Genomic DNA, 23932 nt, shown 5'->3' on the forward strand with positions numbered 1-23932 from the left:
CAAAGCTACACATCAATTGCCTAATTATGTATCGGATAGTAAAAACAACTTATCACAGACAAGTTTGAAAAGAAACATTCTACTTTCACAGTTCAGTTCGGGAAAATCAATCATCTTGGCATACGAGCTAAGCAGGAAGAATCAGATTTTACCAGATGAATGGTCTCTGCATCCGTTGATTTGTCAAGATGGGGTCGCTCGAATGCAGACATATTAGCCACATTACTGAACTTAAAGATGGAAGTTTTTTGTTTGTGTGTGCTTGATCCCTTAGCTTGGAAGGTAGATGCTCTGTTACAAGATTGGCCAAGTCTGGATCTTTACGCATTCCCTCCTTTTGCCATGTTTTGACAGGTTATAAACAAGTTCAGGATGTCTGTGAACAACAGGATTATGCTAATAACTTCTTTATGGAGTGGTCCTCCACACTGACTAATGGTATCGAGAGAAGAGATAGTATTGACAAAGTCTAATTGTCACTTAATTTTACTATAATTTTGAGTAATACCCAAACTTATATTTTAATTCCTGTTATAGAGAATTATTTTCCAAAGTGCTTTTTCTCCAATTTTCATTATACTCAGATTATGGAAAATAAATCACTTTGTTTGGCCATATTAGATTGGAAACTGCAATTCTTAAACACTGATAATGCAGTAATGATGATGATGGTTCCAATGTGGCTCAACCGTTATCATTTGATAAGGCTCTCCTTGTGCCTCTTAATACCACAGCCCTTTCTGACTTTTTGTGGTCCGAGGTTTTTCTTCTGAGCACTTTCTTCCCAGTTGTTTATTTATTCATTTATTGAATTCAAAATCTTGGGCAGTACTGACATTAAAAATAATTTTTATCATCACAGAATACACAAGTTACTTTTTCCATATCAGCATCTGTTTTCTGTAAAAAAAAAATGAGGTTTCTCTTTAAGAACTTACAAGAATAACGAAGTGGTATATTCTATAAAAAAAAAATTTGTAGGATCAAAATCTTTTGGGGATAATTTTGCACTTTATGAAATAAATTTCTTAGTAGTAAGACATGGGAGAGTAATTATTCATTCACATGAACATGTAATGATTCCATGTGTACTTTTTGAGACATCATTTACTCAAAGAGATCGGCAGCACTTGAACTCTTGTAGAGGAATTTTATTACCCTTTCAATATGACCTGTATTCACACATTTATTACGTGTTCAAGCAATAAAATGTGAATGTTGAAGGTGTTCAATATTAAATGGATGCTTATTAAGATTTTATGTTTGTGAATTGAAACATATTCTACTATTTGTGATAGGTTATTTTGAAATGCTATTGTCTCTTAATGGAACTAATGCAAAATCTTAACTTCCATTAACATTGAGATTTATTATAAATCTATTGGTGTGGATAATAGAAAATTAACTCTAGGATTAAAGGGTAAGTGATCTAAAACTGTTATATTTTATAAAAAGCAAATTGAATTTGCAAGATTTCACTCTTTTGCACTTTATTTTTTTTTTAATTTTGATATTTTAAACACAATTTTGCTTGGCATACATTCATGCATGAAAAGTATGGAAATTTCACAAGAGATAATTGTGAAGGAATGTGCAAAAAATTCTTATGCGCACTTCCATCCTTGCTTCTTTCGAGAATTGACAAGAATCAAATTTGCAAATAGTTTGTTGAATTCATTGTCAGTTCTAAACTGATGATGAAGGTATACAATGATATTCATGTCCATCGATTTTTTTTTTTTTCTGAACTTGAATATTTCTTAGTAAATTTGAATGACTTTATCGCTGTTTCTTGGTTTCAGTATTTGTATTTATTTTTTTATTTGATATTTTATCGGATAAGATTTTCTTTTAGAAATCATTCATGTTGGTATTTTCTCATTTCATGGAGATGGTTCAATCTCTTTGTGTGAGGCTGATACATAAATTTGTTTTATGTCGGGTTAATCAGGACTTTGGTATTATGAAAATATGTTATGTTTGAGATATGTGACATATTAGCTCGTGAATGCTAAGTCATTATCCTCAGGGTCTGTTGTCTCGTGCACTTCCTTATAAGCAGTTACCTTGGAACAAATCATGTACACTATTTTAAGCATAAGTAAAAAAAATATAGACATATCAATTGATTGTACCATCTTGGGTTTCCTCGTTTAGAATTTATTTTAAACCCAGCAATAAAAGGTAGTTTCAGTCTGAGTTCTTGGTGCCTTTAGGTATAGTTATCCAACAGAAGTTTGAATAGCAAATAAATTAAAAGTGTTTAGTTAGTTGCTTCTTTTGGAGTTATTGCTTGCCATAGTGTGACATCAGTGGCAGTACAGTACTGTATTCCAGTAATCTTAATAATGTTGTTCTGGAGGAATGTTTATTAATTATCACAGATATCACAGATTTTTACTCTCCGAAAGTGAAGTTGGTTAGTTTGGTTGAATATAGTTCGTTTTCCTTTTTAGCATAGAATTGCACCAGTGGCTTGATGTTATTGTAAGCAAATTATTTTAAGCTGTTTAACAAAGCTTTAGCTTTTTGCTTTCCAATGTGGTTCATTTGCTTCTTGTTTCAAAAACTATAGATATATGGAATGAGCAACCTGCTCCTTTATCTTTATCAGGTAGGAATCAATACTGGATCAAGACTGTTCAGTACAAGACTTTTTACTGAGATGTGATCTGAGGATAGATATATCTTCTATTACAAGAGAAAAAAAGTTTTTAATTTTATTTTAAATTTAATTTCTCCAGTTTCAAGTTTATAAATTGGAATTTAAGAGCTCCAATGGCTTATTTTACAGTTCTGCATATGCTGGAAAGTATTCACACAGAATTTGAACCCCTTTTGCTACTGCTGCTGGTTATTGCTTTTACTTTCTTTGAAACTGATATAGAAAGCAAATTTATTTTATTTGGATTTTTTGTTTATAGTTACAATGAGCTCTGGTCTGTTTTTATCTCTTTGTCATCCTCTCTTTGGATATTTTTCTGTCATTTGTTTTAATTCAGTGGAGAGGGGATGGTTTAAGTTTAGATTCTTTTTACTCTAGATTAGATTAGTTTACATAATAAATTAGGCAGATTTCTTTTATTGACCATAGTATGTCGTTTGAATCACATGTTATCAGAAACAAGCAAATTTTCCAAATACCATAATAAAACAGAAAAAATATCTTTAGTATTAGAGGGTTAGGTAGACTTGAGAAGTCAATTGAAATGTTACAGCATCCTTTGGGAAAGTAATCCCAAACATTGAAATTTCCTTCATTCTCTCTCATTTATGTTGAGAGGCTTACATTGCATGTTGCTGCCTTTTGTGGAACCTATGATTGGTACTGTAAGCTGGACCAGTAATACAGTACTGTACTTACCACATCCTACCTACTGTATCTAAGTTATTACTTGAATGCAAAAAAACGTGTAAGAGCTAATCCAACTTTTAAGAACTCATGTGAACTATTAAGAAGTGCCATAGACACCCAACTTCTTCTTAACAGTCACTTGATGCAGCAGTTTTTTCCGATACCAAGTATATTAATATTCAGGATATTACACGCCCAGACTGAGAGTACCTTGTATTGTCTGAAGCTAGGGAAAGCATTGCGGAATACTTAATTTTTTAAGACGTGAAACATTTCTGGTTAAAGTTATAAACTTGAAAAGTCTAAGCTATAAATTTGACCTACAGTAATATATCTGATGCTGATCATAGAATTTCAACAGTTGTATATAGTTTCCATGGAACCCAGTACCATTAAATTGATCAAAATCAGTGTTGAATACCAATTGTCTTATTACACACATGCTTAGTCGTTATTTTAACATTCTTACAGGTATTAAGTGATAAGTTATATGTATTAACTAATTTACTATTGGTTGTGCTCTTTATTAACTATAAAGCTAATATCTCCTTGTTTATTAAAATGGGTCGTGGTTAACTTGTGTTCTTGTATATCTGCATGATGCTTTGATGTTCTGGGAATAGTGTCCTTACATACAATGTTTTATTGGAAGTTTTATTCTTTATAACTGACCATAAACTTTTGAGAATTTGCCAAATCAGATACTAAATTTTGTTCTTTTAGAATAGCTCTAGACAAAAACCATCATATTTCCAAAGGCTTAAAATATGAGACTGGGAGAAAACTGAATATGTTAGTGTTAGCATAATGACTGTACTGTACTTATAAGACAAATTGTATATTTAGAGGAGCCATTTTAGTCTTCTTGCAATGTTTCAAAGCAATGTTTCAAAGTCAATCATTAGACACCCTTAAGAAAAGATCAGCTTTTGTAGCATATTTATATTTAGAGGAGCCATTTTAGTCTTCTTGCAATGTTTCAAAGCAATGTTTCAAAGTCAATCATTAGACACCCTTAAGAAAAGATCAGCTTTTGTAGCATATATTCTAGTGTCGTGAAATGAACTTCCTTTGTTTTATTGGAAGCTTAAAAAGGGATATACAATAGTAAATTATTATACAAGTTCTTTTAGTCAACCTTTGCCTTATCAACATATACATATATTAAGTCGTACAGGTCCTTTGTTAAGTAAACTCATAAAAACTGTTCTAAGCTAATTTATTACAGAATAGAGAGATTTTCTTTGATATTGAAAATTCCCTGAGCACTATTGAATTTACAGAAATCATATTAGCATGTTTTCCTTTTTCTCAATTCATATATGATATAATTTGGAAAATGAATGAATTAATCTGTGTTGTGGGTTGGGAGGATTGTGGATTTATTGAGAATATTCTTATCATTTTGATTTGAAAAGCATCATGCAGATTACGAAATTAGATAACAGAAAGTAAGGATTTGAATATTAATTTTGGTGTTTTATGTCAAAACCTATGCTTTACTTGTTTGAACCTGTTGTTGCTCTCGTATATTGACTAACACAAACATGCTACTATTACTAACCTTTTGCACCGTTATTTATGCGTAGCCCATCGTTCCGGGCCGCATCAGTACCAATGGTGGTGATTTGAACAACTCCGTATCGCCTGTCCCTCCCTCCTCCTCACCTCACACCCACATAACCCCTCCTCCCTATGATCTTGGAGGCTCGGCAGAGGATCTTGTGGACTCGGCTGCTCGAGAATTGGGACACATAAATCAGAAATTCACCAGGGTGGAGGTAGGTTAGCTGTTTAGGTTAAGAAATTCATAATGTGAGCATGCTTGTCTTTAGATATGCCTGTCTGATGTTTGTAAAGCATAATGTTGTGCACAATGTTTTTTTTTTTTTATAATTTATACTTTTTTTTTTCTTTTTTTTTTTTTACTGATTCCATGGATTGCATGCACATAATTGTATACAGTAATGAAGTAACACCAAATGTAAAATTCACTAAATTCCAGCACTGAGGTCTGAAATCGGATCTGACAAACTCTTGCTTTGTATGAGAAGCTATGGATTACAAGGCTACTGAAAACAGTGTGGTCTCGAACATCATATTTTAAACTAGTCGTATATAAATAACTAGCATGTAGGTTTTTGTTATACTGTAGTTAAATTCACTTGGATAATTTTTATGTATGGCTTCCATTCCCACTGATTTTCTGAAGATATAGCATATACTACACAAATAGAGACTGTCTTACCTGGAATTTAAGGATCTATGAGGTGCTTTTGTGATGCCACTAACAAGTTTGAAGATTTTATTTCATAAACTGGGAATGAAGCTTTTAGGATCCAAGCAGAACTCAAAAATGGGCTAATTTATAGGATCCAAAAAGGCCATAAAAGTATGCCATTTTCAGTAACAGATTTGTTAAACAAATATTTTTTTAACTACAGTATATAACATAAAATTTAGTAGCTATAAGTCGGTTTACAGTAATCATAAAATTTTTATCTCCCAAAAGAGTGTAAACCATCTACAAAAATGATAGTTTTTCCTTTGTACAGTATATGCAAACATTTCATTGTTTGAAATAGGGAATGTCTTCAGCAGAGTAGGAACGGCTGTTGAATTCGTTAACAAAGTAATTAATGACAGGTGATGAGTGAGACCATGTAGCCCCCACACCTGTCAGAAGCTGTTCACGTTCATCTTCAGCCCAACAACTATGGATGTACCATTGCACTCTAATCAAAAGTTTTGATGTTTCGATCTTTCATGTTTCTCTATGCTTCTTGTAGGAGGCATGATTGTTCGCAGTCATCCCCTTGTACCGAGTGGCTATTGGTTGGTGTATACTTAGAAGGGTATGAAGAGAGCTTAGCCTTCTCTAGTGGTCTATCTTAGCAATGCCAAAAAAGTCTTTCACATCTTGTTCATTCATTGAATACAACTGCTACCACAGATTCTGGGCATACGCCCCTGGCTCAGTTTTAGGGAGTATGCATCAGGAGTAACGAGTCCTCAGGTCTACATCGGCAGGCTTTTCAGGCTCTGGTGGCTTGTTGGTATTCTCCAGTGATTGCCACATCCCATCGGAGGTCAGATGGTCTTTTCGCATAGCCTTGCAAACGGTCTCCAATAAGTTTGACCTAGGGAAGGTTAGGACCTCCTTAGGCCTTTCAGGTAGGCCCTCTATGATCTTGTTGAGGGAGCTGGTAGTGAAGGCAACCTCGCTGCCTGTGTGTACCTTGGTGACATCAGTGTCTAAAGGCATGGTAGGTGTATCCTCAGTGTTAGTGACCCCAGTGGGAGTGCCCACTGTTTTGCCAGAGCTATAGAAGACTGTTAAAGTTTGTCCTTTGATGCCACTGCTGGGAATAAAAGCTCCTCTTCCTCACCTGTAATTGTGACTCTTTTAAGAAGAAAAAGGAGAGGTAGAGGTAAAAAAAAGTTCAGGAAAGCCAGTCATAGTTGTAAGGAGATGGCTCCTTATGACACAACTTCTCTTTTAACGATTGGAGATTGGACGACACTTGAGTGGTTTTCAGCCCTCGGTCACATGTTTCGATCTCCCGGGCCGGTGCACTGGGCAGGTAGGGCCATGGCTCTAGTTTTCTGGCTATCCCGGTAGCCAGGCAGAACAGGAGTGCATGGCCCCATGTTCCTTCTGGTTCCCAGTTGATGGAGGAGCATCTTTGCTCTTCATCATTCTTCTTACCTGGACAATGAACTCCTGCTCCTCCCTCAAGTCTTGATACTTGAGTAAAGCAAATTGAGAGAATGGCATCACTCACAGCTCTCATTGCATGCTTGTAGTCAATGAAAGAACATGAGTTGGGTGTGGAGGGACCTTTTCCCTGTGCCTTGTGCTATTCCTCCTGTCTCTGCCATGGTCAGTACCAGGGATTCTTCCCCCACTGTTGTCGGCCATTCTGGACCTTCTACCTGTTTATGTTGCTGGTTTTGTCTCTGGGGCATATTCATCATATTTGTTAGGGAGGAGTGAATCTTCAGAGCAACCTGCCACACCCTGTACCCCAGCTGGACATGAGAGTACTCAGGATTTGTCTAAACACAAGGACACTGGGCCTTGGACCAGAGACGGACAATCCCTAGTCGTAGTGTTCCTCTGTGACCATCCTTGCACTCATTAGTGAGTGCAATGGTCTGAGGGAAGTAACCTTGGCTCTGCCTTGGGGAGAACCTCAGACATTGATTGGCCTTTTGGTGCCCCTCAAGGGTTGAGGCCATCCCTGGAGCTGCTCAGGTCAGATTTAGTTTGGCCCTACATCAAGTTGACAATGAATACTATGGATCTGAGAACTTAACTGCTTCCAGCTGGTTAAAGAAGATCTTGCTGCCACGGGCTCTGCTCTGTTTCTGTGCAAGACAGAAATCCCAACTGGATGGTGGCAGAGTCTTTTTAGCCACCTTTCCTAATTGGATAAATTACCCCCAGAGCATTGAGCATGGTCTTTCAACTGAAGGGTATAGATCTTTCCTCATCTTGGGAAATGTCTTTGCTCATGAAGGGTTTCAAGCAGCCTTGGCCACTCCGGGACCTCAGGCCCCTAAGTGAGACGTGATCCTTTTTCTCAAGGCTCTGATGCATACCCTGTTCGAGCCTTTGAGAAGGTTGTCGGATCAAAATTTGAGTCTCAAGAATGTCTTTTTGTTAGGCGCAGTATATTTTAGTAGTAATTTATATTTTTCCTACTTAAACAAAACTGAGTCTTTTAAAGTTGAATTGCCCTTCTCAACCACCACTTTTAGTCCTGAACCGAAGGTCTAAAGTGAAGAGCTTCCGACAGGTTGGGGTTGGGTCTACTCGCCCAAGCTTACCACCTGTCGTAAACTACCTCGTTAACAAATTCAATGGCCATTCCAGCTCCACTGAAAGCATGTTCTATATTTAAGGAGATATACTAATTTCTTCTTGAAATCTGTTATTTACTGAGGTTAACCTTTGTTATCAGGAGAATTGCATCTTCTAACCCTATACTCCTCATGATATCAATCTAAATCTTTATCATACATATGTACGTTAATTATATTTGCTTGTTTTGTAAAATCCCTGTAGAATAGCAGGTGGTTTGGTTTATTTCAATTAGCTGAAGTAATCAGTATTATTTAATTACTGACACAGCATTCTTACATAAGGTCATATGCATGATGTGGGAGAGTTGCAAATTTGATTACTAGTATCTTTGATGGGCGAGTCGGCAAAGCCTCAATAGGGGAACATTACACCATGTTTTTCAATATTAAACTTACCCGATAATCATGTAGCTGTCAACTCCGTTGCCCGACAGAAATCTAAGGAGGGATACGCCAGCTATCACAATACTAGAAGGGGGTGTACTAACAGCGCCACCTGTGGCCAGGTACTCAAGTACTTCTTGTTGACACCTCCTCAATTATTCCTCTGTCGTGCCTCCGGCTAGACGTTCTGGGATACGCTCATGGTCTTCGAGTTTATTCTCGCTTATTTGGTGATGTATTCTCTTTGATTTACGGCTGTCGCATTACTGGAAACCTTCTGATATTAGCTAGATAGCTTTTATTTAATTCAGTTTAACGGTTAACGAATTTTTGCTTGTTTTTTGGATCTCCCTTTGACTTCTCTTGAAAACAAAATGTCTGACATTTCGCAAGCCCCCTCCCATAGACGTTGTAGGTCTTGCAATAGACGTATTCCGAAGGTCTCGGTAGATCCTCACACCGCTTGTTCTGACTGTAGGGACATACCCTGTCAGTTAGAAAATCGATGTGAGGAATGCGCCGGTCTTTCGGAATTGGATTTTGTCCGACTTTTAAAGTATTCTTCTAAGTTAGAGAGAATTAGAGCTAGGAGGAGTTCTTCTCACTCTTCTTTATTTTCCTCATCTCATGATCCTCTTCCTGATCCTACCCCTGTAGTGGCTACCCCCGAACCTACTGTGTGCCCTCCGCCTGATATGTCAGTGGTTTTACGTGCTATTCAGGCTTTAGGCGATAAGGTAGAGTCAGTGGTAAGTGACCATAAGTCTCTGATGGCCGAAGTGAAAGAGTTGAAGGCCAAGAGTGCAGTGGGTGAAGTTAGTGCCAGTGCTGTGACGAGTGCTAGTGTCGGTGCAGTGCCTTGTACTAGTGTTAGTGCCAGTGTGGTGCGTGGGGATTTTTCTGTGCGAGCCAGTCGTTCTCCCAGTCCGGGACCTCTTGCAAGCTCCCAAGCCCAGGGGAGAAGCAATGTCGAAGGGCATAAGGGTTCGGCAGGCCTTGTTAGGCGCACAGAATCATCCTCAGTGGTTGCGGGCGTGTCTACCACAGACCGTCACTCCCACTTGCAGACGATTGAGCCCGTCTTCCGCTCGTCCGCTGATCTTCCCTCGGGGAAGAAACGTTGGTCTCAGGTCTCTAGACCGCTTAAACGCAGAGTCCAACCCTCGAGTGCTCAGCCAGGTTGCAGTCGTTGGCTCAGCTCTGACTCGCCTCAGTCTTCTAGCGAGTGTACTCCGCCCAAGAGGAGTAAGGTACAACAGAGCTGCACCGGTGGTGCAACCACTGTTATGGCTTTGCCTCAGTCTGCTACTGTCTCTGCTGATCCCAAGTGGTCTATGCTTCAGTCCATGCAAGCTCAGCTTTCAGACCTGATGCGTGAGTGTCGTGCTGAGAGTGCTGTACCTCCTGCACCTGTGGTACACCTTTCTCCTGCACCGGTTCAGCCTGTGCTGCACCCGCCTGCACCGGTGGTGCACCAACCTCCTGCACCCGTTCTGCCTGTGCTGCACCCTCCTGCACCAGTGGTGCACCTACCTCCTGCACCGGTTCAGCCTGTGCTGCACCCGCCTGCACCGGTGGTGCACCAACCTCCTGCACCCGTTCAGCCTTTGCTGCACCCGCCTGCACCGGTGGTGCACCAACCTCCTGCACCGGTTCAGCCTGTGCTGCACCCGCCTGCACTCGCTGCACCCAGTCGCAGCTCCATCTGCCAGGCGTACGATGTTGTACCAGTGAGTCAGTCTGCTCAGCTGCTGCACCGAGCTCTACCCGTGCACCCTGATCCTGCTCCTCAGACATCTCTGCTTGCGGGAACTTTACCTTGTTCTACACAGCCTCGATCTATTCACGCTCCACTTATACCACAGGAACAGGAACTTGCTGCACCTCCTCCTTCCACCTCTGTTGTTGTTCCTGCTCGTTCTGACTCTGCGGTTCAGCATTCGTTTCCGATCCCGTCGCCTCATTCTGGGGTTGAGATTTCGGATGATGAGGAAGCACACCTTGATCCCTCTTCGGACGTGGACGAATCCAGACCCTCTCCACAGTCTCTTGATTTTCGCAAGGTCTTGGTTCTTCTCAGGGAGGTTTATCCAGACCATTTTGTCTCAGCTATACCCCGCTCTCCACCATCTGAGTTTTCGCTGGGAGTGCAACAAGCTCAGTCTTCCTATACCAAGCTTGTCTTAGCTAGATCCTCCAAGAGGGCTTTTAGGATCTTAGGGGAATGGCTGCAGTCTAAGCAACTTCTTGGCAAGACTTCCTTCATGTTCCCTCCAACGAAGCTCACTTCGAAAGCGAGCGTTTGGTATGCCACAGGGGAAGCACCAGGCTTGGGAATACCTGCCTCTGCCCAGGCTGACTTCTCAAGTCTGGTAGACTCGCCTCGAAGATCTGCTATGAGACGCTCAAAAGTGTGTTGGACCTTCTCGGACTTGGATCACTTGCTTAAAGGAGTGTTTAGAGCTTTTGAAATGTTTAATTTTCTCGACTGGTGCCTGGGGGCCCTCAGCAAGAAAACCTCCCATACGGACAAAGATTCTGCCATGCTGTTAATGTCCTGTATGGATAAGGCCATCAGAGATGGATCGGGCGAGCTAGCGTCCTTGTTTGTATCAGGGGTTTTGAAGAAAAGGGAACAGCTGTGTTCTTTCCTTTCTGCCAGCATTACCCCTTGCCAACGTTCACAACTTCTGTTTGCTCCTCTTTCGAAGTTTATTTTTCCCGAAGAGCTCATTAAAGATTTGTCGGCTGCTTTGATACAGAAGGACACGCACGATCTTGTGGCTTCTTCGGCTCGTAAGTCTAAGGCTACCACCTCAGCCCCTAAGACTTACCGCCCCCCAGTGGCTGATACCCCTGCGACTAGATTCATACCGCCCTTTCGTGGTAGAGCCCCCAGCCGAGGAAGCTCCCGTCCAGACTCTTACAGAGGCAAGTCCAGGAAAGGATCCAAGCCATCCAAAGGAAAACACTGACTCTCCGATTCTCCAGACGACAGTAGGAGCCAGACTCAAGACCTTCTGGCGAGCTTGGGAGATGAGAGGTGCAGACGCACAGTCTGTCAGTTGGCTGAGGTTCGGTTACAGGATTCCATTCTTCCTTCAACCACCTCTGACCACTTCGCCCATCAACCTCTCTCCCAACTACAAAGAGGAGGACAAGAGGCTAGCTTTGCACCAGGAGGTGTCGCTTCTTGTGCAGAAGAAGGCTGTGGTTGTAGTCCGGGACCATCAATCCCCGGGCTTCTACAACCGCCTCTTTCTTGTGGCCAAGAAGACAGGAGGTTGGAGACCTGTGCTGGACGTCAGCGCTCTCAACGAGTATGTCACCAAGCTGACGTTCACGATGGAGACAACCAAGTCGGTCTTGGCAGCGGTCAGACAGGAGGACTGGATGGTCTCATTGGACTTGAAAGATGCTTATTTTCACGTTCCGATTCATCCAGACTCCCAACCTTTCCTAAGATTCGTTTTCGGAAAGGTCGTCTACCAATTCCAAGCCCTGTGTTTTGGCCTAAGCACAGCTCCTATGGTCTTTACCCTTCTGATGAGGAATGTAGCCAAATTCCTTCACTTGTCAAACATCAGAGCCTCCCTCTACCTAGACGACTGGCTGTTGAGAGCCTCCTCGAGTCGTCGTTGTCTGGAGAATCTTCATTGGACTTTAGACCTTATCAGAGACCTGGGTCTATTAGTCAATTTGGAAAAATCTCAACTCATTCCCTCACAATCCATCGTGTATCTGGGAATGGAAATTCAGAGTCAGAGTTTTCGGGCTTTTCCATCGGCACCCAGGATAAGCCAAGCCCTAGAGTGCATCATGAGCATGCTGAAGAGGAACAGTTGCTCAGTGAGGCAGTGGATGAGTCTCACAGGGACTCTCTCATCCCTAGCCCTGTTTGTCGAGCTGGGCAGACTCCACCTCCGCCCTCTTCAATTCCACCTTGCAGCTCATTGGGACAAGAGTTCTACCCTGGAAGCAATCTCTATCCCTATCAACCAAGAGATGAAGACCACTCTCCTGTGGTGGAAGCACAACCTCCTTCTCAAGGAGGGTCTATCATTGGCCATCCAGACCCCCCAACTTCATCTCTTCTCAGATGCATCGGACTCGGGCTGGGGTGCAACCTTGGACGGAAAGGAATGCTCCGGAATGTGGAACGAGGAACAACGTTCTCTCCACATCAACTGCAAGGAACTGCTGGCAGTTCATCTAGCCCTGTTGAACTTCAAGTCCCTCCTGCTAGGCAAAGTGGTGGAGGTGAACTCGGACAACACCACAGCCTTGGCTTACATCTCCAAGCAAGGGGGGACCCATTCGAGGAGCCTTTACGAGATCGCAAGGGACCTCCTCATTTGGTCAAGAAGTCTAAACCTCTCTCTAGTCACGAGGTTCATCCAGGGCAATATGAACGTGTCAGCAGATCGTCTGAGCAGAAGGAATCAGGTCATTTCCACGGAATGGACCCTCCACAAGAGTGTGTGCAACAGACTTTGGACCTTGTGGGGTCAACCTACCATAGATCTGTTTGCCACCTCCATGACCAAGAGACTTCCTCTGTTTTGTTCTCCTGTTCCAGACCCTGCAGCAGTTCATGTGGATGCTTTTCTACTGAACTGGTCCCATCTCGACCTGTACGCATTCCCTCCGTTCAAGATAATCAACAAGGTTCTGCAGAAATTCGTCTCGCACGAAGGGACACGGCTGACGCTGGTTGCTCCCCTTTGGCCTGCAAGAGAATGGTTCACAGAGGTACTACAATGGCTAGTAGACTTCCCCAGGACTCTACCTCTAAGAGTGGACCTTCTACGTCAACCTCACGTAGACAGGTTACATCCAAACCTCCACGCTCTTCAACTGACTGCCTTCAGACTGTCGAAAGATTCGCTAGAGCTCGAGGCTTTTCGAAGGAGGCAGCCAGGGCTATTGCCAGAGCAAGAAGGGTTTCCACTCGTAGGGTCTACCAGTCTAAGTGGGAGGTCTTCCGAAGCTGGTGTAGAGCCAATTCAATATCCTCTACCAATACCTCTGTGACCCAAATAGCTGACTTCCTGCTTCATCTTAGGAATGAGAGATCCCTTTCAGCTCCTACGATTAAGGGATATAGGAGTATGTTGGCCTCAGTTCTCCGCCATAGAGGTTTGGACCTGTCTTCCAACAAGGACCTTCAAGACATTCTTAAGTCTTTTGAGACGTCTAAAGATCGTCGTCTTTCCACTCCAGGCTGGAATTTAGACGTAGTCTTAAGGTTCCTTATGACATCTAGGTTCGAACCTCTCCAGTCAGCTTCATTCAAGGACCTTACCCTCAAGACTCTTTTTCTCGTTTGCCTGGCAACAGCTAAGAGAGTCAGTGAGGTTCATGCCTTCAGCAAGAACATTGGTTTTACGACCGAGTCTGCTACATGTTCTTTCCAGCTTGGATTCCTAGCAAAGAACGAACTTCCTTCACGTCCTTGGCCTAGATCGTTCGAGATACCTAGCCTTTCCAACATGGTAGGTAACGAACTTGAGAGAGTTCTTTGCCCTGTCAGAGCTCTCAAATATTATCTCAAGAGGTCTAAACCTCTCCGAGGACAGTCAGAAGCCTTATGGTGTGCCATCAGGAAACCCTCGAGACCCATGTCCAAGAATGGGCTTTCGTATTATATAAGGCTTCTGATTAGAGAAGCACATTCTCACTTAAAGGAGGAAGACCTTGCATTGCTGAAGGTAAGGACCCACGAAGTAAGAGCCGTAGCTACTTCGATGGCCTTTAATAAAAACCGTTCTCTGCAGAGTGTAATGGATGCAACCTATTGGAGGAGCAAGTCAGTGTTTGCATCATTTTATCTGAAAGATGTCCAGTCTCTTTACGAGAACTGCTACACCCTGGGACCATTCGTAGCAGCGAGTGCAGTAGTAGGTGAGGGCTCAGCCACTACATTCCCTTAATCCCATAACCTTTTTAACTTTTCTCTTGAATTCTTTTTGTTGTTTTTATGGTTGTTACGGTAGGCTAAGAAGCCTTCCGCATCCTTTTGATTTGGCGGGTGGTCAATTCATTCTTGAGAAGCGCCTAGGTTAAAGGTTGTGTAGAGGTCCTTTAGTAGGGGTTGCAACCCTATATACTTTAGCACCTTGGGTTGATTCAGCCTCCAAGAGGAACGCTGCGCTCAGTAAGGAAGACGAACTTAAAAAAGAGGCAGAGTAACGGTTCAATTCGACTTCCTTACCAGGTACTTATTATTTCATTTGTTATTAGAGATAACTGTTATATGAAATTTGGGGATACTTGGCTATCCTTTAATCTTGTTCACTGGTTTTCACCCACCCCCCTGGGTGCGAATCAGCTACATGATTATCGGGTAAGTTTAATATTGAAAAATGTTATTTTCATTAGTAAAATAAATTTTTGAATATACTTACCCGATAATCATGATTTAATTGACCCTCCCTTCCTCCCCATAAAGAACCAGTGGGATCGAGGAATAATTGAGGAGGTGTCAACAAGAAGTACTTGAGTACCTGGCCACAGGTGGCGCTGTTAGTACACCCCCTTCTAGTATTGTGATAGCTGGCGTATCCCTCCTTAGATTTCTGTCGGGCAACGGAGTTGACAGCTACATGATTATCGGGTAAGTATATTCAAAAATTTATTTTACTAATGAAAATAACATATTACATTGTCCAAAATGTGTCATCGATAGAGTATGTTATTTTTTTTGGTTAATACAGATTTCAATTTACCCATGGTGTTTATCTCAGATTTATCTCAGTTGCTTCACAGTGCGGAATAGTGTGTATGCTACTATGTGTAGTTTAATTATTCAAGATATATATATTCATTTTATTGAATAGAAAGTTTAAATTTACCATTGTTATTTACCATATTTTTTAGTATGTAATCAGCTATCACATAGGGCAAGTTACATTTTTCATGAGTTCAGGAAGTAGATGCATTAATTGAATACCGTCAACCTTGTGTATAAGGATATTAAAGTAATGCAGGATTTTATAGAATTCAAAATATTTGTTTTTTCTGCTATTCAATCCTTTCTGCTTTTTAACCCTTCTACCCCCAATGGACGTACTGGTACGTTTCACAAAACTCATCCCTTTACCCCCATGGACGTACCAGTACGTCCTTGCAAAAAACTGCTATTTACATTTTTTTGCAAATTTTTGATAACTATGAGAAAATTCAGGCATTTTCCAAAAGAATGAGACCAACCTGACCTCTCTATGACAAAAATTAATGCTGTTAGAGCAATTTAAAAAAAAAATATATTGCAAAATGTGCTTGAAAAAAAAAAAAGAACGCCTGGGGGTAGAGGGTTGGAAAGTTCCAAATAGCTTGGGGGTAAAATGGTTAAAAGCTGCTGTGATATTTGTTTATTGTAAAGTCTCTTTGGTTTTAGTTTCTTATGGTAAAAGGAATCGTTAAGATTACAACAAGAAATGTCCTATCTATTAATCCAAGCAATTAATGATAATTTATTTTTGTTTATTTAATTATAATGGCCAAACTGAATCTTTCTAGGAACCAATCATATATGTCTTGGGAAGTCTGACGCTATTAAACATGTTTGAAGTGGACAGTGTTACTTGGATCACAGCATCAGTTATACTGTACAGTACCTTAGTTTTATGACATGAGACACATCCACGGCTGATGTATGCCATTATAGTTTATCAACAAATTGTACTAACCAAACTTTGAAGATATAGGTTAGGTTTATCAGTTGAAAAAAAAAATATTGTCACGTAATCTTGATTTTTTAAGGAAACATTGTTTATTTGTGAGCATTACACAGGTAAAACAAAACCTTGAAAGATTATTGCTTGTACTGCAGTAGATTTTGTTGAAGTGTATTGAATAAGTTTTACAACTCACATGACAGTTATTCATTGCTACTGAATATCTTTTTAAAAGTTTAGCTTGTTTTGCACTCAGTTTTTGGTCTGCCTAAAACATAATGGTACAGGAACCTCATAGGAATCGATTGAAGTTCACAGCAGTTCAGGTAAAGCAAGAAGTGTCGTAAGAAATAGGTAGTTAGTACAAGTTAGCTTTTACTATACAGAGATTGAGACATGATGTATAAGCTCATTTAAAATGAGAAAAAGTTTTGTAAGGACTGCAAGTAAAATTTTCATTTACAGTACAAATTTTAATGTTAAAATAAATTGTGAGCTAAGAAGTAGAGAAAAGTCTACAGTAATTCAGGTTGACGTTTGATTTTGGGTATGTTGATATATGACCGTATCGTCGTCGTCGTCGGCGCCCACTGGGGTTGGGAGTTTGTGAATAACTAACCATAATGGTAGGATTTATTTATGCCTGACTAATAATAAAATTACTCATAGTTTAAAGAATTTTGTTGCTGCACTCATTGTTCTCTGGAATGAGGTTTTGTTTTTGCTATAAAAGATCAGGAGGATGTGAAATATTCCATATTTTTTCCTTTTTAATATCATGTTTTAGTAGCTGTTTTGTTTAAAGGACAGATACTTATAATACGATCTGGTTTTGAACTTTCATGATGATGCATGTTTGCCAGTTATCATGATATAATATGTTGCTAAACCATTTTATTGTAACAGTAATGGGAATGTTTTATTATAAGCCAAAAAATACCACTGCAGTATCAGTGGTAGTGACAAAAACAATAAACCAATTGGTAAGAATATTAATGATGATAGTGAGAATAAAGTTATGATAGAAGAAAATGCTAAAAATTTGCAAATATTGTGACTGAATTGGAGTATATGCATTTCCTTTTTATTATAATGAAATGGATTTAAAGGATATTTGTCTTTATCCATAGACCTTGCTTCATGAGCTAACTCTGTTCCAGGTGACGAAAGAGGCGCCGGCAGACACTCCGAAAAAGATATCCATGAAAGATCGAATGAAGTTCTTCGAAGATGAAATGAAGAAAGACAAGGAAGGGCCGCCAAAAGGTATAGTATCGCTAGGTTTTATTTTTGCAGGTTGTGAAGTCTTCAGTAAAGCATTGTATCAAGTGATGATACCTTTGAATGTTTGTATTGGCTTTGAAGGTCATTCATTGGCAGTTACGTAATTCATTCATTCATTGGAGCCTTTTTGTTTTTGCATGGTGTGTACATTTTTTATATATCTTTTTTTTCAATTTTTTGTTTTTATTTTCAGTTTCTTTCATAGAGAACCCAGTATTATTTTGTCAAAGATGATTTATTGTTTCACTTGTTTAGTAATTGATTTATGTTTGTACATGTGTATAAATTAGGAGAAAATCCAAAAACTATAGCTGGAAAGACAACTTTTCATGGTACCATAAATAATTTCTATGTACAGTATATGAACACCATTCCATTTAAAATGCCCCTTAGATTTTAGAGAAATAGGTTGTACTCCTGTTATATTATTTGTATATACAATAATTGGTCTAGTTATTCATTTTGCTTTCAGTGCATAAAAATCCTAATGATATCCTGTGATAGACCAGTACTATTTATGACTAGGACTAGAGTCATTGAAATAAATCAGATCGTACTTTATCTTCATTATAATCTTCATTAATTTCTGTTTCCTTGGAAAGCATTCTCCCTCTCATAGATTCATGTTCCCTATGTATGTATACCAATTACTTAAGTCAGCATGCAGGTAGGGAACTTCTGTTGACTGTTGACTATGCAAAACAATTCTCCTAAAGGTATTTCATAATACTTGGGTACATACCCAACTTTGCCTTTGTAATAGTGAGAAGTAAAAAGCTGCTATGGAAAGACTGCTTGCAATATAAGTTATACAGACCAAAAGACTGTAAACTCCATCTATTTAATTTCAATCATACCTTCCTGATAAGTATTTTAATCCTTTTGACACAAAATTATCCTCATGGAAGGGAGTTATTGGAATTGCCTTGTAGGTTTCAGAACATTAAAAGTACGAGACTTATTCTAAATTACTGATGATTATGTGGTAGCAACAGATTAGTATTTGTATATAGAATCATAGGCAGGGGATGAAGAGACCCAGGGAGTTTTAATATTTCATTATCAGTGAGCAATATGGCCTTGTTCAAAAGAACTGATATTCATTGAATATAGTTTTAGTTTTTAGTAATAAAAACCTTATTCCCTTTTAATTTTTAGTAATAAAACCACCATTTGTGTCAGCTGTATGAGTAACAAGTATCTTAACTTGGAGGGTTAGTTTAACTACTTAATGATGATAATGGTAGTTGTACGAAGCAGTCTAGCTCTAATGAGAAATTATCGATAGATAGCTTTTCAGCGGGGTGTAGCAGCCATCATATTATATGTTTGTTTTTGTCCTAAAAAAAGATAATTGCTGGGTTGCCATTTACTCTGTACTGTAGTGAAGTATATGATATCGATAATTGACATTGTATACCTACTTCCATGCTGACTTAAGAGTTGAAGATTGTAAATCATAATAAAATTTAGCAGAATGAATCAATTTTATTAAAATTAAGATTAAAAAAGATTTTAGTATACACTGTAGAGAGTCTACTAGATTTGATGTTATTTTATTTCATAGAAGAATGAATGTATAGTGCAGTATTTTAAAATATTTTAATTTTAATTTTGTAAATAGATTAAATGTACATACAGTAAAGTAAATATTTATTTTAATTTCTTGTTGTACAATAGATAATATTTAGATGTCATTTCTCACTACACACGAGTGATGTAGCTGTCATGGCATTTCTGAAGAGATTTCAAAAAATCTCCTCTTCGTATTCAACATGATGTTTCGATGTGATGTGCTGCATGATTGTACATGTTTGACACTGCATGACTTGCTTGTTTACAGAAAACAGGAAGTTCTCCTTCCTGAGCCAGGATGAGGTCGCCAAAATGAAGGAAGATGAAGGTGGGTTTGTTTTTTTTTTGCTTTTTAATAAACATTTAATTGAATAGCTAAAAAAAAAGCAGTGCTAAAGAAAAGATATTATAAATAACCTTTTCTATGTTTTTAAGCTTTGCTTTACAGTATTGAGGTCTGAGTTAAGACAAAGTATTGCAATGTATTTTTAGTCCCGTGAGTCGAAGTCTGTTTTTCACAATATGCAGAACAGTTTTTGAAGATTTGCATCCCTTTTTCTCTTAGAGAGTGAAACCTGCATTGGCAAAATGTCGTTTGCTTTTGCTTGATTTAGAGTTTTTGTTAGATCGATAAAATCAGTTGGTGTTTGAGTATCATCCCTTCCTTTAAAGGAGCACCATTTGCACTATCCTTTAATTTTGTAACATCTAATCAGTTACTAAGTAACTAGATAGTAAAGATTGTATCTTCTGATGTTGTTGTAATGGGAAGTAAATTCTATCAATTATTATTTCGGTTTTCATATCGCGTATTTCTGAAATTACCTTCTTCAGCGGTAACTTGAATAAAAGAAAACATGTTTATCCTTTGGTAAGTTAGTGGGCAAATGCTTTTGTTTTACAGGTAGTTAAACCAAGTTTGGACTTTTAATAATGCTTCCATTATGTCTGCTTGAAACTATCATTTTTAGATATTTGACATAACGTTATATGACAATAAAGTTGTTTGAGGCTGTGTAGAAACACTATCAACCTCAGGAAATAATGAGATGGTAGTGTAGTAACATTACTAAATTAAAAAGTTTTTTGGGTATTAACAAAATATCACGAACTACAGGTTTATGCCAATTCCCTAGGATGAGTGTAGGTATCCTAAACCTAAGGAAAGACTTAAATCTGTACTAGAAGAGTTGGAAAGCAGTCTTGGATTTTTTTAGATTGAACAAGGTATACAAATGACTGAATTTTCATTGGAAGCTGCAAGGAAGAAAGATTGGATGTTCACCATCAATTTAACAGACTCCAACTTTCATCTTCCAATTTCCCAATTCAAAGGGATTCAAGCACATATATTCCTTCAATTTGTGTGCAAGGAAAAGATATGCCAGTTCAAGTTCCTTTCTTTCAGTCTTAAGTACAACTCCACAGGTTTTTGCTGGGGTGACAACTCCTATCTCTTCAGGGGATAAGAGTGCAATTTTATCTAGACAATTGAATGGTGTTGGATGCCTCCCTAGAAAAGATTCAGGTCTTTCAAAATTTCTAAATCATCCTGTTGAATTTGGGATTTCGAACAAATTTCAAGATATCAGTACATTATTATATCTGTTTCATGATTCTTTATTTTGAGGACATTCTCAGATGATTCTGTATTTGGGGAGAAGCTCTGATAATTCTGTTTATGGGGACAATAATAGCTTTAGTTTTGGGGGGGATTTTTCATACGAGGAGAGAGTATGGTCTTCTCTGAAGTCATTGCTGGAGTTCAGACCGATGAATTGACTCTCAGCAAATATGTGGATGATACTTCTCACAACTCTGGAATCTGGTGATAAGTTTGTTCTACTGGGTCGTCTTAAAGATGAGGCCTTGGCAGTTTTACCTCAAGCATTATTAAAACAGAATGAAAGATTTAAAAAAACCTCAATTCCTCCATATCAGGATAAATCGCTTTGACAGAATGGTTGGACCATCTTCTAATGTCTTTCAGAGGGGTTATCTTTGGTCATGAAAATTCTAGATCACTTTCTGTTCACTGATGCTTCTGAAAACAGTTAGGGTGGGATTTTGGATCATCATCATCATTTGTCATGATAGTGAAATGACCATGAATCTCTACCATATAAAAATAGCCGTAAGTTGTCGGGCGTCTGCAATACTTTTTATGTCTGAATGAATATCTAATAATGAGACAGGTTTAATACAACAGCTCTGTCATGTGTAAAGAAGCAAGGGGTTACCAGATTGGAAACTCTAATCCTTAAAGCTCAGCAATCACTAAATTGTACAGAGATAAGGGGTATTTGTCTTATACCTCAATCCATATTGGGGAAATTAATTGCCAACCATCTGACCAGGAAACATCATGTTCTTCCACATGAAAGTTCTCTCCACTGGGTAGTATGTCAGGATATATTGCAGTGGTAGGAGAAACGAATATATGTTTTCTAGAAACATGGACGTGTTCTGCCCTCCAGTCGAAGATATTCTGGCCTGGGGTTGGATGCCATGCTTCAGAATTTTTTTATTAGATTTTATGCTTTCCCTCCATTGCCAATGATAAACAAGTCTAGGTAGTTGCAAAACAGTAGAATGACTCAGCCCCAATTTTACCTGGGGAGTGGTTACAGATCTGTGGCTTCTCCTCAGAAGTTCCGAGAAGATTCCCATGCGGGACAGATTTTCTCAAACAACCTCTAATTTAATTCCCACATGCTATATCAGCAGTGTTGGCATACTTAATTTGATTGGTGTAAATTTAAAGTTATTTCTGTATTTAATACCAGTTTGGATAATGGTTAAATTTCAAAGATTCTTATTAGATGATAAGAAATTTCCAGTATCAGCTATTAGAGGATACTCGTCAATGCTTAATTCAGTTCTTAAACAGGTTGGATTAGAGTTATTAACTTCAATTATCATTAGGTTATTTTAAAGCTCCATTTGTGGTTTGGTAAAGAGCTTTAAATCTGTTGCTAGGAATTAAAAAGCTTTGGTTATTTCCTAAAGAAACGTCTGATCTTGATGATTTGTTTGGCAAAGAAAAGAAATGGACTTGAATCATTCTATTTCAAATGCAGCTATGGAATGTTATTAGAAATTTAAAGTGAGATATGACAAAATTGTCTTTGAAATATTAGTGTTATCATTTACCCACCTCATAGGAAGTGTGGTAGTCAGCTGTGTGACTCGTAGAATATAGTTCAGTAGTGGATATAAAGAGGATTTTAGTAATAGTATTTATCATGATGATGCTTGCTTGTGGGTTCAATAATCCCCTGTCTTCCTCACCTATTGGGATTCACAATGAATTAATAAAGTTAATACAGGTCTTTATGGCTTTACAATGGTATAATGTACTTGGCGGCAGTGTCTCATATAGATTAGTATTACAATACTTCGCGAGTTGGATCCCCAGAACAGAGATATGGGAAAAGATGATATTAGCTATATAACTTGCAAGTATCTGTTAAAATAATATTGAAACTTTTTTCTTGCTATATTAGGTGTGATACTGTACATTAGTCAGACTACAAGTCTACATTTTTCAGTTTTTGACAGTTTTTCTGATTTGTATAAAAGTTTAATTTTAATTCTATAATGCCAAAGGTGAACAGTTTTCCATATAATTTGGATTTCATATCCGAACAATTCCTTGAAATTCCCCAGGCCTTATGATTCTCTCTCTATTTGTCTTTTGTCTTCATATAAACAAAAAATAGATGAAGGAAGATTATGTAGTTACAAAGTGGATGTTTAGTATTTTTTATCAGATTTTTTTTTTCTTTTTTTTTTTAATCACAACTATTATGAATAATCATACACAGTATCAGTATTTCATTTTATACAGTAAAACCTAGAATGGTTTCTTTCTTCTTTTTTTCAGTGGTTGGTCTCTCCCTGAACATTTATCAGGGTAGACTTTATATATTGCCTTACTTTACTCCATGATTTCTTGGACTTTTTTTAATTATAAAGGATTCCTTTTCGCTTTGTATTTATAACCAACTTGTCCTTGCCTCCTAAATCATGAAATATTGGGTTAAGGCTCTTTATTTCTCAGTACATTGATAACCTGCAGGGATGGTTTGTTTCTTAATGCCCTTTTGTGCTATGTTACTTAGTGATGTTTTCATGGAGATCTTTTATCCAAATATAAGTTCCAATAAATGTTCTCCATTAAGTGTTCTAGTGTACTCTAGAACAATGTTCCATAAGCAATTTCTAAGAGTGGTTGATATATTAAATTTGGTTAGACAACTGTCTGGGTGACTGGTATGTAAAGATAATTAAATGTGTTGTGAATATACCTGTAGAAACTGTTTTTAAACAGAATCCCTCTAAATATTACTGATTGATATTAAATTCTGCTTGTTTCATATGTGTCTTCCACAATTTACCAAAGTAACTTTTCTGGTATGATTGTAAAGATTATGATTTTCTGGAATGATATATTTTTCTGGGCATGGTATATTTGATATAGAATACTGTATATAAATTTACTTGTCGCTTTAGTAGTGATTTTGTTTTAAAATGTTGCTCTTTTCATATATAAAATTTTGCCCAATACAGTACATTTTTTTTAGTGACTTGTGAATTGTTGTATTCCACATATTCCTGCCTGCAATTATGTTAATAGAAGAGTTTTTTTTCACAAGGTTAACTTTTCAAATAAGGGGTTTTGGTGATGAAAAATATAATTTTGGAAACATCTATATGGTTACCCCAAGCCCTTTCCTGTAAAAGCTAGAACAAGGCATTCAATACGGCCTCATGTGCCAAGTGA

The 23932-nt window shown here is 38.5% G+C and overlaps 1 protein-coding gene across 10 annotated transcripts in view; it reads left to right on the forward strand.

Moving 5' to 3' along the window:
- LOC137622280 (protein lap4-like) overlaps positions 1-23932 on the forward strand; it is a 191473-nt gene that overhangs the window by 129085 nt on the left and 38456 nt on the right. For all 10 annotated transcript variants that reach the window (XM_068352827.1, XM_068352834.1, XM_068352835.1 and 7 more), the window contains 3 exons: positions 4945-5136; positions 17448-17553; positions 19415-19474. In XM_068352827.1, the coding sequence (XP_068208928.1) occupies positions 4945-5136; positions 17448-17553; positions 19415-19474 (358 nt within the window). The remainder of the gene's footprint in view (positions 1-4944; positions 5137-17447; positions 17554-19414; positions 19475-23932) is intronic.

The sequence above is a fragment of the Palaemon carinicauda genome, chromosome 29 (genome assembly GCF_036898095.1).
Source record: "Palaemon carinicauda isolate YSFRI2023 chromosome 29, ASM3689809v2, whole genome shotgun sequence".
In the NCBI taxonomy this organism is placed as follows: domain Eukaryota; kingdom Metazoa; phylum Arthropoda; class Malacostraca; order Decapoda; family Palaemonidae; genus Palaemon; species Palaemon carinicauda.